At 36.5% G+C, this 17,025-nt stretch overlaps 1 protein-coding gene across 2 annotated transcripts in view; it reads left to right on the top strand.

The window, feature by feature from the left end:
• Positions 1–17,025, top strand: part of UNC13C (unc-13 homolog C) — a 562,886-nt gene that overhangs the window by 153,942 nt on the left and 391,919 nt on the right. For both annotated transcript variants that reach the window (XM_069459636.1, XM_069459628.1), the window contains exons 3-4: positions 15,690–15,712; positions 16,289–16,353. In XM_069459636.1, coding sequence (XP_069315737.1) covers positions 15,690–15,712; positions 16,289–16,353 — 88 coding nt within the window. The remainder of the gene's footprint in view (positions 1–15,689; positions 15,713–16,288; positions 16,354–17,025) is intronic.

The following is a 17,025-nucleotide window of genomic DNA, read 5'->3' as shown; positions in this document are numbered from 1 at the left end:
GGGTCCCGGGCGGTTTTGCAGTGGATTTCAAGATGACGTCTGCGCGCCCGCACAGCTCCGAGGGTGGTGGGGATCCAACCTCCGCGCTCAAAAAGGCGCGGCAGCCAGAGGCCCAGAGGGCAAAGGTGCCCGCCGAGGCTGTCCGCCGCCGGAAAAAAAGAGAAAAAGGAAAGAAAAAAAAGAAAAAACCCAAAAAAAACAAAAACAAAGACAAACAAACAAACAAAACCCAGAAGAAATTTACCAAGAATAAAATATACAGTTCGGCGAGCCTATTCTTCTTGTTTGTGTTTTTTTTTTTTTTTTTTTGCCTTAGCGCAGCTCTGCCCCTTCACCGCGAGCGCGGCCCCGGCATATCCCATACTCCTGGCGTTGGTTCAGAGACCAGCGGAGGGCGCCGGGCAAAGAGAGCCGCTCGGCACTTTATGGCTCCCGAGCGGTTTCGTCCTCGCTTTCAAGATGGCGCCTGCAGAGCTCCGGGGCTGGAGGAGACCGGCTCCTCGGCAGGCAGAGACCACCACTGCCCGGGGGCTGGCGAGCAAGGACGCGCACCAGGTGGTGACCGGCTGGAGAACCGCCGAAAAAGGCAGCACCGGCAGAAAGAGCCGCTGGGCACTTTTTGGCTCCCGAGCCGTTTCGCTCTCGCTTTCAAGATGGCGCCTGCCAAGCTCCGGGGCTGGAGGGGACCGGCTCCCCGGCAGGCAGAGACCGCCACTGCCCAGGGGCTGGCCAGCAAGGACACGCACCGGGGGTGACCGGCTGGAGAACTGCCGAAAAAGGCAGCACGGGGTACGACGCTATTTGCTGTCCGGGAGTCTTTTGTGTTTTTCTGCCCTGGGGCAGATCCGTCCCTCCTCGCCAAGCGCTGTCTCAGCTGAGATCCCCCAGGTTCTAAGGTAATTTCTCAAAAAAAGCCTCCTGTCTGCAATGCGCCACGTATCCCTCAGTGATTCTGTGCTGGCCTGGGTCAGGGCTCTGTTCAATTGGGAGCGGAGGGCAAGCCGCTTTCCCGAGAGGCTGCACCCACCCCGGCTGGGGGCGGGTGTATCCGACCCGCGCTCCGCTGGCTAGCGTCTGTCCCGCGTTCCCAATTTTCGTTCACCTCAGACCTCACTCGCTCTGTTTGTCCCACGCTGATTCTCCGTGGATTCACACCGCTGTTCCTGTGTGGGAGCGGTCTTCTAGCGTTGTGGCAGGTCCGGATCGATGCCTTCCTTCCCGGGAGCGCAGATTCAGGCCATCACCACCACTCCGCCATCTTTGATCTCCCCTGCAATGATTTTTGACACCTCATAAGACAGTTAAAAGAATTCCATAAAAGAGCAGGTAAAGTTTTTTTGCAGACATTCTAGCACGCATTAGGTACTCTATAAAGGATAATGGCATCAGCAATTCTCTGATTACTTTAATGGCTTTTCTCTGCACTGTTTTCAGCTCCCATGTGATGACATTCAGACATACTACACGTTTTAAAACTCAAATCTTTTTTGATATGGTGGCAAATAAAGCAAACTATTTTTCAAATAAGATAGTGAATATTATCACCAGTGGAAAATTTATACTGTCTTATCATTTAAGGACTTTAGAACAAAGAAGTTTAAGGGAATTCCTAAGTTAGATGGGATAGAATGCAAATTATTTATGAACTTAGAGATCTCTTCCATTCAAATTTCCTTCAAAAAGCATGTTATAATTGTGGTAAAATATCAGGAGAGGAAATACAACTTTTTTTACTTTTGAAAAACTTTAAATTGATTATATGTGTTTTAAATTTAGGAACTAGGTATCAATTTTAAGTATATATTTTTGTAGGTAACTAGTGAATAAATATTATAGCAAAAATTCACTACACACACCAAAAAAAAAAAATTACAGAATTTAGAGCTAGAAGCTTAGATGCTCATCAAACCTTCTTATTTTACTTATATGTGAAGGAAAACTGAGGATTAGGGAGGTGACATGTTGCCTTAGATTATATTCAAATATCTTTTTCAGGTATGCTCACACTAGCACCTCTGAAGGGTCTAATACCCTTCACATATAAGATATGCATTCCTGTATATTCAGGATTTCAGTTTTATAGGTTCCCATGTAGTATGGTTGAATAGAATAATGCTGTTCACCTTGTAAATAGTTCATTAGTTTTTTTTTTTTTAAAGTTTATGGAATTCTGAGACATTAAAAATGTATAGCCACTGGAGCCTCACTTTAATCGCATTTATAGAGGATATTTCACTATAAAGTAGATGGATGCACCATAGTCCAGCATTAACGACATTAGATTGCTGAACTATAAAATGACCTGTGATTCCAAGATCAGGAACATTGGGAGCAGCATTATAAGGAGTATCCAGCATGTAATTTCAGGGGAATAACCACAATTTGACTAAGCAAAACAACTATATGGACAATGAAAGGCAGTTTATCAGGGAGCAAAGCCTTTATGTATGTGTATATTTCTATTTGTATATGTACATATAAACATACATACATGATTATGTGTATAAATACATATGTATGTGTATATTTTTATATATTTTGTATATGTATCACATGTCTTTTTTATGGAATGTCTTTTGTTCTTTTGGGTAGATGCCCAGTAATGAGATTGCTGGATCTAATGGTAGTTCTACTTTTGTCTCTTTAAGGTATCTCCATATTACTTTCCACAGAGGTTGTACTAGTTTGCAGTCCCACCAGCAGTGTATGAGTCTTCCTATCTCTCCTCATCCACACCAACATTTATTGTTTTGGGACTTTTTGATAAAGGCCATTCTCACTGGAGTTAAGTGATATCTCATTGTGGTTTTGATTTGCATGACCCTGATGATTAGAGATGTTGAACATTTTTTCATATGTTTGTTAGCCATTAGTCTATCTTCTTTTGAAAAGTTTCTATTCATGTCCTTTGCCCACTTTTTGATAGGGTTGTTTGATTTTCTTCTTGCTGATTTTCCTTAGTTCTATATAGATTCTAGTTATCAGCCCTTTATTGGATGCGTAACATGGAAATATTTTCTCCTATTCTGTACATTGTTTGCTCTTGTGACAGTTTTTTTGGCTGTGCAGAAGCTTTTTAATTTGATCAGGTCCCACTTATTTATTTTTGTTGTTGCTATGATTGCCTTGGGGTCTTCTTCATAAATTCTTTGCCTAGGCCAATGTCTATTAGAGTTTATGTCTTCTTTAAAAAAAAAAACGTGTATTCAGGTCCTTTGCCAGTTTTTAAATCAGAGTATTTAGTTTTTTGCTATTCAATTGTATGAGTTCTTTATATATTTTTTATATCACTTATCAAATATATGGTTTTCAAATATTTTTCATGTTCTATAGGTTGTCTTTTCCTTTTGTTGATTGTTTCCTTTGCCATGTAGAGGATTTTTAGTTTCAGATAGTCCTTTTCACTTGTTTATTTTTGCTTTCATTGCCTGTGGTTTTGGTGTCAATATCCAAAAAAAAAAAAAAAAAAAAGTCATTGCCATGATCATGTGCTTTTTTCCTAAATTTTCTCTTGGGGTTTTATGGTTTCAGGTCTTACATTTAAATCTTTAATACATTTTGAGTTAATTTTTGCATATAGTATAAAATAAAAGTCCAATTTTATTCTTTTGCATATGGATATACAGTTTTCCCAATAGTATTTATTGAATAGATTTTCTCTCTTCATTGTATATTTTTGACATTCTTATCAAATATTAGTTGACCATATGGGTGTAGGTTTATTTCTTGGCTCTCCTTTCTATTGCATTGGTCTAAGTTTCTGTTTTTATGCTGGTACCATCTTGTTTTGATTACCATAGCCTTGTAATATTGTTTGAAATCAGGATGTGTGATGCCTCCACCTTTGTTCTTTTTTTAAATCAAGATTACTTTGGCTGTTTGGGAATTTTTGTGGTTCTATATGAATTTTTTTTTGTATGTCAGCTCATTATGGGGGTACAAAAGTTCAGGTTATATATATTGCTCATGCCTCCCCATCCCCCCGAGTCTGAGCTTCAAGTGTGTCCGTTCCCTAGACAGTGCACATCGCACTCATCATGTAGGTATGCACCCATCCCCTCCCCCCACCCCCATCCCCCCCAGTCAGAACTTCAAGCGTGTCCATTCCCCAGGGAGTGCGCATCTCACTCATCAAGTAGGTATGCACCCATCACTTCCCTCCAGCCCCCACCTCTGTCCAATACTCAATTGGTGTTATTCCCAAATGTGCACTCAGGGAAACCAGTTTGCTGGTGAGTACATGTGGTGCTTATTTTTCCATTCTTGGGATACTTCACTGAATAGAATGGGTTCCAGCTCTCTCCAGGAGAACCAAAGAGATGCTATATCGCCATTATTTCTAATAGCTGAGTAATATTCCATGGTATACATGTACCACATTTTGCTAATCCATTCATGAATTGATGGGCATTTGGGTTGTTTCCACATCTTTGCAATTGTGAATTGTGCTGCTATAAACATTCGGGTGCAGGTGTCTTTTTTATAGAATGACTTTTGTTCTTCTGGGTAGATGCCCAATAATGGGATTGCTGGATCGAATGGTAGGTCTACTTGAATCTGTTTAAGGTATCTCCACATTGCTTTCCACAGGGTTGCACTAGTTTACAGTCCCACCAGCAGTGTATGAGTGTTCCTGTCTCTCCGCATCCACGCCAACATGTATAGTTTTGGGACTTTTTGGTAAAGGCCATTCTCACTGGAGTTAAGTGATATCTCATTGTGGTTTTGATTTGCATTTCCCTGATGATTAGAGATGTTGAACATTTTTTCATGTTTGTTAGCCATTTTTAGACCTTCTTTTGAAAAATTTCTATTCATGTCCTTTGCCCACTTTTTGATAGGGTTGTTTGATTTTTTCTTACTGATTTTCCTGTGTTCTAAATAGATTCTTGTTATCAGTCCTTTATCTGATGTGTAGTATGAGAAAATTTTTTCCCATTCTGTAGGTTGTCTGTTTACTCTTGTGACTGTTTCTTTGGCTGTGCAGAAGCTTTTTAATTTGATCAGGTCCCATTTATTTATTTTTGTTGTTGTTGTGATTGCCTTAGAGGTCTTCTTCATAAATTCTTTGCCTAGGCCAATGTCTCTAAGAGTCTTTCCTACATTTTCTTCTAGAATTCTAATAGTTTCCGGCCTAAGGTTTAAGTCTGTTATCCACCGTGATTTGATTTTTGTGAGAGGTGAAAGCTGTGTGTCCTGTTTTAGTCTTCTACATGTGGCTATCCAGTTTTCCCAGCACCATTTATTAAATAAGGAATCTTTTCCCCAGAGTATGTTTTTGTCATATAAAACCATCCAAATATAAAACTATGTGAATTTTAGAACTTTTTAAAATTAATATTTCTGTGAAAAAAATGCCTTTGGAATTTTTGATAATGATTGCATTGAATCTGAATGATCCACATTTTTCCAATCTATCTGCACAGGGATATCATCCCATTAATTTGTGTCTTCTTCAGTTTCTTTCAACAGTGTCATATATTTTTTAGTGTATCGTTACAGTTTTCAGTGTACAGATCTTTCACCTCCTTGCTTAAATTTATGTGTAAATATTTTTGGTGCTACTATATATGGGATTTTTTTCTTTATTTCTTTTTCAAAAAAATTGTTGTTGGTGTATAGAAATACTACTAATACTTACGCTTGGTCTTAGCCAAAAGGCTGAGAAGCAATAAAACACTACTAGTTTTTGTATGTTGATTTTGTACCCTGCCACTTTACTGAATTTTTAAATTAGTTTTAATAGGTTTTGGTGGAGTCCTTAGGGTTTTCTATATATAAGACTGTGTTACCTGCAAACAGAAACAATTAATCTCTTTCTTTCAAATTCAGATGCATTTTTGTTTTCTTATCTGATTGCTCTGGCTAGGACTTCCAATACTATGTTGGATAGAAGTAGTGAAAATGGCCACCCTTTTCTCATTCCTGATCTTACAGAAAAAGCTTTCAGCTTTTCACTGTTGAGTATGATGTTAGCTGTGGGATTATTCTATATGACTTTTATTATGTTGAGGTATATTCCCTCTATACCTAATTTGTGGAGAGTTTTTATCATGACAGGATGTTTAATTTCATTAAATGCTTCTCCCACACCTATTGAGATGATTATATATATTTTTTCCTTCATTCAGTTAATGTGGTTTATCACATTTATTGATTTGCATATGTTGAATCATCATTGCATCCCAGGGATAAATCCCAATTGGTCATGGTATGTAATCCTTTTAATGTGCTGTTGAATTTAGTTTGCTAGTATTTTGTTGAGGATTTTTTGTATCTATGTTTATCAGGAATATTGGCCTGTAATTTTCATCTCTTGTAGTATCCTTGTCTGGCTTTGATGTAAGTGTAATTCTGGCCTTATAAAAGGAGGTGGTAGTGTTCCCTCCTCTTCACATTTTTGGGAGCATTTGAGAAATACTAATGCTAATTCTTCTTTAAATGCTTGATAGAATTCACCCGTGGAACCATCTTGCCCTTGACTTTTCTTTGTTGGGAGGTTTTTCATTACTTCTTCAATCTCCTTACCTATTATTGATCTATTCTGATTTCCTATTTCTTCATGTTTCCATCTTGGTAGGTTGTATGTTTTTAGTAATTCATCCCTTTCTCCTAGGCTATCCAATTTGTTATCGTATTATTCTGCGGGGAGTTAGCTACGCTCCCTGCAAAGAGGTTTTTTCCTCCGATCTGGTCTCTCAGGCAGGGGTCATCGCAAAGGATGAAAAATATAGTAGGAAACAGAAATAAAAATATAAAGTAATGGCAATAATAATACACAGAGCCAAAGATATAGTTTATAAAGTAAAAGTTTATGAAAATAGATAAAGGAGGGTATCCGGATGGAAATATTTTACCCGCATCAAATATTTCCCCGACTGAAACTCCACACAGGTATTATATATAGGGTACATACAGGCTCCGGTTGCCAAGGGCAACCGGATTTTCATACTAACAGGCAGTTTGCTTTAGGGTCAAAGTCTCCTAAAAGTCTACTACAGATCCTTTAACTAACTCTAACTAGGGGAACAATGGGTTATAAAATCTTCTTGGGGCAAACTTCTAAGTTTTATGATAAGGCTATTACTTTAGCAACAAACAGAGACATCTTGGCTCCGGTGATTGTGTTCTTGGAGACAGAGATGATCCCAGAAGTCAACATGGGCTGTGCTTTGTGTTAATTACTTGAACCGCATGGTTCCATCTGGGCCCGGCTTGGGCATTAGCATATCTATCTGATTAGCTCTCATCTCCGGGGGTCCACCTGTCAGCAGCACCAGCAACCTTTGGTCCTAAGGGAGGCCTGCCTTGTCTTTCAAAACAGGTGAGAACCAAAGGCCCAGTTTACAGCTGTCTCCTTGAGATGCAGCTTCTACTGACCAGCAAGACGCCCTCCTGAGACGAGGCAGCTCTTGAACTAACACATTTATCTTTTCCTTAAGGCAAAGCCTTATTTGACTTCTGAAATCAAATCTTGTCTCCAGAAATACAGGGGGCATTTCTATAATTCAGTATTCTTAGGCTCAACATTATTCATAGTGGCCTTTATGATCTTTTGTATTTTTGATATCAGTTGTGATGTTTTCTATGTCTTTCATAATTTAGAGTCCTTTTTTTTTCCTTGATTAGTCTAGTCAAAGCTTTGTCTATTTTGTTTATGTTTTAAAAAATGACTTGGTCATCTATCTCTTCCATTGTATTTGTAGTCTCTATTTAATTTATTCCTGCTCTAATAGTTATTATTTCCTTCCTTCTGCTAACTTTGAGCTTAATTTCTTCTTTTTATAGTTCTTGAAGTACAGATTTAGGTTGTTTGAGATTTTTTTTCTTAATGTAGATTTTTATTGCTATAAATTTCCTTATTAGAATTGCTTTTGCTGTATCCCATAAGTTTTGGTATGTTGTGTTTCCATTTTTATTTGTCTCTAGATATTTTTTTATTTCTCTTTTGATTTCTTCTTTTACCCATTGGTTGTTCAGAAGTATGTTGTTTAATTTCCATCTATTTGTGAATTTTATAAAATTCATCTTGTTATTGATTTTTAGTTTCACATACTGTGCTTAGAAAAGATTCTCGATACGATTTCAGTCTTTAAATTTGTTAAGCTTTGTTTTGTGGTTCAGTGTAATCTATGCTGGAGATTGTTCCATGTGCACTTGAGGGGAATATGTATTCTGATGCCATCATATAAAATGTTGAGTCATTTTTAAGTTAAAAAAATATGGTTATTAAATAAAAGAAGCTTGGAAAATACAAAAGAGAGTAGAAAAAGAATATTCTACTGTTGAAGTTGAACAATTGTTAACATTTTGGTGATGTTCTTTTCAAGGCTTTTTCTATGTATAATTGTTCTTGTTTTTCATAGTTATACTATAAACATGTTATTTCTTTTCATTTCATAAGCTATAAAAATTTCTTACATTTTCATTTACTCTTTAAATACATTGATTTTAAGGGTCATAAGTTATTGCATCAAGGTCACGCATGGAACATAATTTTCATCCCATAATGTCTACACTTGATTACGTATGTTTTCCCAGTCTTTTTCTGATAAATAATGAAGCAGTGCTGATCCTCACACATGAATTTTTTTTTCGGTATTTAAAATTATATTAGTTTACTAGGACTGCCATAACATAGTATCACAAACAGAGTGGCTTAGAACAACAGAAATTTATCATTTTAGAGTTCTGGAGGCTAGAAGTTTAAGTTCAACTTGTTGGCAGGGCCGTACTTCCTCTGACGGTATTAGGGAAGGATCTTCCTAAGCCTCTCTCCAAGTTTCTGACAGTTGCTTGGCTTGTGGCAGCCTAACTCCAGTCTTTACATGATGTACTGCTTGTGTGTGCATCTGTCTGTAAATTTCTCCTTTTTATAAGAACACTAGTCATATCGAACTAGGAGCCCACTCTGCTCTAGGATAACCTCATTTTAACTGATTATATCTACAGAGACCCTGTTTTCCAATAAGGCCACATTCTGAGGTACTAGAGGTTAGGACTGTAACACATAACTTGGGGGGGGTACACAATTCAACCCATAACAAAAATAACTTTCTTAGCATCAATTTCCAAAAATGGAATTTTCTTATCAAAACAGTTTATTGATAGACATCGTTAAAAGTTTTTGAAACTTTTATTATAATTTTACTATCATCAACTATGCATGATGGTGTTTGATTCATGATATTCTCAGGAGCCTTGGAGATTATTTTCATTATTAAAATTAACATATTTAATCTTCACTAATTTTGTAATCATAATTAGGCATAGTTTTAATAAATTGGATACTTTTCCATGCTTATTTACCATTGCATTACAATTTGTGAATTATCTATTTCTAAATTTGAACATCTATTCTCATTTTATAAACATGGCTTATAAACTAGGTTATTATAAAATAGATTTGGTAAATATTTCTTTCTCTTTTTACTTGTTTTCTTTTACTTTAATCATTTTATATTTTTTAATACATATGGAACTTTGTGGCATGTGAATGAAATGATGATACAGTTGAATAGTACAGAAATATAACCGATTGCGTAAGTGCCATTTTCTGACTAGTGCTTCTCTTTATCTTTTATAAAAGTGTTTCCTTTCTTAATCATTGAATTCTTTTTTTTTTTTTTATTTCATCTTGTTATGGGGGATACAGAATTGCAGGTTACATACGTTGCTCCTGTACCGCCTTTCCCCCCAAGTCAGAGCTCCAGGCGTGTCTGTTCCCCAGGTAGTGCACATTGCACCCATCATGTAGGTATATATCCCTCCCTTCCCCACCCCCCCTTCCCGAGTCAGCACCTTCAAGCGTTATCAATCCCCAAACGGTGCGCAATGCACTCATTGTGTAGGCATACCCTCATCCCCTCCCCCACCCCCCACCTCAGTCTGATATCCAATTGGTGTCATTCCCAGATTTGTATTTAGGTGATGATCAGGGAAACCAATTTTCTGGTGAGTACATGTGATGCTTGTTTTTCCATTCTTGGGATACTTCACTTAATATAATGGGTTCCAACTCTCTCCAGGAGAACCATAGAGATGTCCTATCTTCATCATTCCTTATAGCTGAGTAATATTCCATGGTATACATATACCACAGCTTACTAATCCAATCATGTATTGATGGGCATTTGGGTTGTTTCCACATCTTTGCTATTGTGAATTGTGCTGCTATAAACATTCGAGTACATGTGTCTTTGTTAAAGAATGACCTTTTTTCCTTTGGGTATATACCCAGTAATGGGATTGCTGGGTCAAATGGCAGGTCTAGTTGAATCTGTTTAAGATACCTCCATAATGCTTTCCACAGGGGTTGCACTAGTTTGCAGTCCCACCAGCAGTGTATGAGTGTTCCTGTCTCTCCACATCCACGCCAACATGTGTTGTTTTGGGTTTTTTTGATAAAGGCCATTCTCATTGGAGTTAAGTGATATCTCATTGTGGTTTTGATTTGCATTTCCCTGATGATTAGGGATGTTGAGCATTTTTTCATATGTTTGTTAGCCATTCTTATATCTCCTTTCGAGAAGTTTCTATTCATGTCATTTGCCCACTTTTTGATAGGGTTGCTTGATTTTTTCTTGCTGATTTTCCTGAGTTCTAAATAGATTCTTGTTATCAGTCCTTTATCTGATGTGTAGTATGCAAAAATTTTTTCCCATTCTGTAGGTGGTCTGTTTATTCTCTTGACTGTTTCTTTGGCTGTGCAGAAGCTTTTTAATTTAATCATGTCCCATTCATTTATTTTTGTTGCTGCTGTGATTGCCTTGGGGGGTCTTCTTCATAAATTCTTTGCCTAGGCCAATGTCTGTAAGAGTCTTTCCTACATTTTCTTCTAGAATTCTGATTGTATCACGCCTAAGGTTTAAGTCTGTTATCCACCGTGATTTGATTTTTGTGAGAGGTGAAAGCTGTGGGTCCTGTTTCAGTCTTCTACAAGTGGCTAACCAATTCTCCCAGCACCATTTGTTGAATAGGGATTCTTGTCCCCAGAGTATATTCTTTCCCGCTTTGTCGAAAATTAGGTGACTATATGAGGATGGTTCTATATTTGGATTTTCTGTTGTGTTCCACTGGTCTGTGTCCCTGCACTTGTGCCAATACCAGGCTGTTTTAAGAACCACGGCCTTGTAGTATAGTTTGAGGTCTGGCAAATTAATACCTCCCGTTTTGTTTTTGTTGCTTAAAATTGCTTTTGCTATACGGGGTCTTCTTTGATTCCATACAAAGTGTATAATTATTTTCTCTACGTCTGTAAAGAATGATGTTGGTAATTTAATAGGGATTGCATTGAATCTGTAGATCACTTTGGGTAGTATAGACATTTTAACAATGTTGATTCTTCCGATCCACAAGCATGGTATATTTTTCCATCTATTTGCAAGTTCTGCTATTTCTTTTCTCAGTGTTTCATAGTTTTCCTTATAGAGGTCCTTTACCTCTTTAGTTAGATATATACCTAGATATTTTATTTTCTTAGTTGCTATTTTGAAGGGTATTGAGTCTTTAATTTGGTTTTCCGATTGACTGTTATTGGCATATATAAATGCCTCTGATTTGTGTATATTAATTTTGTAGCCTGAGACTTTGCTATATTCGTTAATCAATTCCAGGAGTCTCCTGGTTGAATCCTGGGGGTTTTCCAGATATAACATCATATCATCAGCAAAAAGTGAGAGTTTGATCTCTTCCTTCCCTATTTGGACTCCCTTGATTCTGCTCTCTTGCCTGATAGCTCTCGCAAGGACTTCCAATACTATGTTGAAAAGTAATGGAGATAATAGGCAGCCCTGTCTGGTTCCAGTTCTAAGTGGGAGTGCTTTCAGTTTTTCCCCATTCAGTATGATGTTGGCTGTGGGTTTGTCATATATGGCTCGTATCATTTTTAGGTAGGTTCCATCAATGCCTATTTTGTTAAGCGTTTTTATCATAAAAGGGTGTTGAATTTTGTCAAATGCTTTTTCTGCATCTAATGAGAGTATCATATGGTTTTTGTTTTTGCTTCTATTTATGTGGTGAATTACATTTATAGATTTACATATGTTGAACCAGCCCTGCATCTCTGGGATGAAGCCCACTTGGTCGTGGTGGATTACTTTTTTGATAAGTACTTGGATTCGATTTGCTAGTATTTTATTGAAAATTTTTGCATCTATATTCATGAGAGAAATTGGTCTGAATTCTTAAGTATAAGAGTATCTTAGTTATATTTTATTTCATTGAGCTTTTAGTCTATTATTTTTCCAGGTACTTTTAATCTGTTATACTGTTCAGCTGTTATAGACTTTTAGCATTTTTTGATTCTCCTCATAATGTTCATTTTTAAAAGTCTTAGATATTTTCACTTGTTTATTAACCCAGTTACACTTAAAATTAGGATAATTTGAAGTTACAACAATCTGTCATTAGGATCTTGACTGTTAAATCTATGAATTTGTTAGTTTATAATCCATTCTTCCTGTATAGGAAGATGAAATAATATTTTCCTTTCTTCAGATTTTTAGATACTTCCAGAAAGTGGTATGGCTTATTAAAGTTGCTCATTTAATATTCAGAAACATTTATTGGTCATCTGCTATATTTCATGAATGTGATAGAAGCTAAGAAAAAGAGCTTTACAAAACAGACTACCATTAAGGAGCTCCAACGCTGGGAGGTTTGCAGATCAGGAAACTGACAAAGGATATGCATTAGCAGAGAGGAGCACACAGGACACAATGCTCAACACAGGACCACAAACCCAGGAGAAGTGTGACAAGTTTCCAGGAGAGGGGGTTTTACTTTGGCTGAATTTTGGAGGATGACAGGCAGTTAGATGAGGAAGGGAAAAAGTTGTTCTAGAGAAAGGGAACAGCAGATGCAAAGTCCTATAGATTTCAAAGAGCATGGCACAGAAATGGAACTTAGAGAATATAATTGTGACTGAAGTTTAGGATGTGAATGAGAAATGATGAGTCATGAGACTGCAGTAGGCATGGATTTGATGTTCTTTCAAGACGGCATTGTGTATCGTTGGTGGGTTTTAAGAGTGGCATAATCGTATCTATATCTAGAAACGTTTCAGTGTAGAATATAGCAGGGAGAAAAGAAAGGAGTGAAAGTGAACAAAAAGGCTTCACTGATAATTAATAAATATGTATTCAGTAAACGAGCAAATGAATGAAACATTGAATGAGTCAATGTATTACCAGATTTAGCAGCTGAAAAGTAAGTGATGACTGGTAGGATTACATTCATTTAGTGGAATGGTTTAGATGGAAGACAGATATCAACGGGAGTCAATGCAAACAAATTACTCATTCAAAGTATTAGGTATTTGAAATCAGATCTCTGTTCATTGTTTTCCAACTAGTTGTGGCTAGTATATAGGAAATAACATTATTTTGTTTATGGTTTGAATATATAGTTTCTTTAACTGTTTTAATTACACTAACAGTTTTCCAGGTGATTTTATTTTGTTTTGATTCCTAGATATAAAGTTATAATTCTTAAAAATAGTAACAATTTTTTTATCCCGCCTTCCGATATTTATATTGTTTATTTTTTTATTTCAGAATTTTACACGGGTACATACATTTTAGTTACATAATTTGCTTTTGTACAGTTTGAGTCAAAGTTATAAGTTTTTTTTTAAATATATTGCCCAGAATTTCCAGAAATAAATTTAAATGGCAGTTGTGATCAGTTTTGTTTTGCTTTTATGATTATGGCAATGCCCTAATATTTTACACAGAATTTGATAACTCTGAAAGTAACATTTTTTTAACACATTAAACTTAAGGAAAATCCATTCCAGTCCTATTTAAAGGGTTCTTAAAAATTATTTAGAAGGTTTTGGAATTTTGTCAAATGACTTTTTGGTGCCTATTCAGATATATATTTTCTGACCAATTGAGATATTAAATTAGTCATTCCATGATCTAAATCATACTTGGGTTAAATGTTTCTTAGATATGATATATTATTTTTCTGAAATAATGCTGAATTTTATTTGCTCTATTTTATATAGTATTTTAAAATATTTATGGCCATAAATTTGTCTTTCATTACTTTACAATGTACTTTGCCCTGTTTTGTATTTGAAGATATAAGCCTGAGATATTATAAAATCTGCACAAAAATATTTAATTATGGTAATTAACGAATCTATACTTAATAAGTCAAGCAAACCAATACATTTCAGATTTTCATCAGTAAGGTCATCATTGAGCTACATGACCTTGGGCAAATCTTTATCTTTCTGGGGCTCATCTATATAAACAAGGGGTTTGGACTAAATGAATTCCAAGATCACTCCAGCTCTAGCATTCTGCCAACATATTCATAGAGAACTTTTTCCTTCCTTCCTTCCCTTCCTCCTCCTTCCGCTTTATGCTAATAAGCAAAGCTAAATTAATAAGTTTAAGAGCAATAGTACTGTGTAAGGTAGTAATAGATCGTGTCCTATGACCCTGGCAGGTTTAGTCCTAAGTTTAAAACAAACAAACAGATAAAAATAAAACCCGAGTAGTCTGTTCTTGGGTCCATGAGCAGTTAGAACTGAAAATTCTTGGCCCTGTGATTTATCTAAAATTGCATTTGTAGACTATGGACCAATCACCCATCATGGTTTTGTTCAGTTCACCTGAAATATTGGGTCTAAAGAGCACCAGGTGGGAGGTCAAGAGCCTTGGATTTTTGTCTCATTTCCACCATTTACTAGCTTTCTGACCTTAATCAAGGCACCTCACCATTTCAGGAATCAGTTTTCTTATTTGTAAGCTGACAACAATTTAATTAATTTTTTATCTCTCAAGTTCTATGAGTATCCATAAATAAATAATCCCTTAGTAATATGAATTTAATTACATAGTCACCTGAAGTTTACTTTCACAAATATTGATCTTGATTGATCCTCTCAATAATGTTGTGAGGCAATTAGGCAAAGTACTTGTGACCTTATTTTAGAATGGACCTAGACGCAGCAGTTCTCAAACTTTTTGGCACCAGGGACCGGATTCATGGAAGACAATTTTTCCGAAGACCGGGGGTGGGGGTGGGGTTTTGGGATGATTCAAGTGCATTACGTTTACTGTGTACTTTATTTCTATTATTATTACATTGTAATATATAGTGAAATAATTATACAGCTTCCCATAATACACAATCAGGGGGAGCCCTGAGCTTGTTTTTCTGCACCTAGACAGTCCCTCCTGGGGATGATGGGAGACAGTGATTGTAAATACAGATGAAGCTTTGCTTACTCACTCACCTGCCACTCAACTTCTGCTCTGCAGCCCGGTTCCTAACAGACCGTGGACTGGTACGAGTCCACAGCCCGAGAGTTGGGGACCACAGCTCTAAAGAATTTGATGGTTTGCCCAATGTGTTTAATAAGTGGCAAAGCCCTACCTTGAGCCCAAGACTTCTAATTCTTCAATGTATTCTTTTCTTAATGTGAAATGTTGTCTTTCATTAAATCCCATAATCACCCTATTATACTTTTCAAGCATTCTGTTACATTTTTCAGCTCTTTAAATTATAAGAACCAACTATCCCTGTTCTCTTGGGGTTCAGCCTTGAAACACTATTTATGATTTTAAACAATGTAACATATTAACACTTTGTTCATGTATATATGTAAATGACTTTTTTTGGAAAAGTACTCCATCTAACATTTATCCCTTCTTTTCCTGATTCTCTTTCAGATAGCAGTTCTGTGGATGAAAAGGTTTTAAATCATGCTTTTTCTTCCCTCCTGAGGGATCTTGTCTTTTGTACATGTTTGTGACATCTTAGACCTGTTTTGGTTCCTCTGTTTTAGTTGTGAAATGTGCATGCTACCCCAGCTTTCCATCCTTTGGTTGTCCTTTAAGTGTGCTCCTGGTATGTTGCGTTTATGGAGAGGCCACACCCTGCCAGCTGCGCTTACTTTAGCTTACACTTGCCAACCTGGGGGTCTGCTACGGTCAAACACAGCATCTGTTCTTAAGTCTGGCTAATCATGACCTTCCTGACTGATTCATGATCTTCACTGCACATGTCAAGTTTGAAGGGCAAATAGTATTGGGAATATGATATATTTTCCTGGACTCTGCCAGTGCTTTTGTTTAAATGCTGACAGCTAATTTCAAAACTTCCACGCACAAAAACACAGTAGCTTTGACTTGGAGCTGACCCTGCTTAGCATCTGTCATACTAGGTGTTCCGTGTGTAGTGCAGTTGACCCATGTCCCAAATCCACGTACATACAGCGGTAGTATGCTAAAAACCTGTTTGCTTTGTTTTTTCTCATTCTTCATTTAAGGCTCGAATAGTAAGTGGCAATGATTTGGGTGCTTCCAAATTCTCTGCACTCCAGGTGTGTGGTGGGTAAGTACATTCATAATCTTTCTAATTCATTCTATTCCTTGATTATATTTGGCTGTGCTCACAACATATTCATTTTGAATGCAGGCTGTTGCATGATGGTATAATTAGCTAGCCTCACTCTTGCTTTCTTTTTTCACAATAAAGTAGCTTTTATAGTATTTTCTTTAAAAATAATGAGACAGACACATGCTCATGACAAAAAAATCTAAAAATATGAATATATAATTATATATGGATATATATGTAAGTCAAAATCCCCAACTGGTTTAGCTGTTAACATCACCATTCTATACAGAAATAGAACCACACAATTAATGCTATCTTTTGATCTGCGTGTTTACACTTAATGATTTGTGCATGAACATTTTTTTATGTCAGTAACTTATTGAATATAATTTGTACCATTGTTTTTCATAGTTGCATACTATTGCATTTAATGGATTTGTCAAAGTATTTAAAATTTAATCACAAAAATAATGCATAAACTTTATTCTCCATGGAAAATACTCAAATAAGAAGCATCCTCTTTCATGCTAAAAGTTACGAACTGTTATCACTTGGGCATGAATATTCTTTTCTCTGTGCTTACATACATATCTATGTTCATGTAAAATAAATAATTTTGCACTGTGATCTCTGTGCATTTTGACATAAATTAGGTCATTCTATGCC

The sequence above is a fragment of the Eulemur rufifrons genome, chromosome 2, assembly GCF_041146395.1.
Source record: "Eulemur rufifrons isolate Redbay chromosome 2, OSU_ERuf_1, whole genome shotgun sequence".
NCBI lineage: Eukaryota > Metazoa > Chordata > Mammalia > Primates > Lemuridae > Eulemur > Eulemur rufifrons.
The sequence above is the reverse complement of the archived record's forward strand: the minus strand, read 5'-3'. Positions and strand labels throughout refer to the sequence as shown.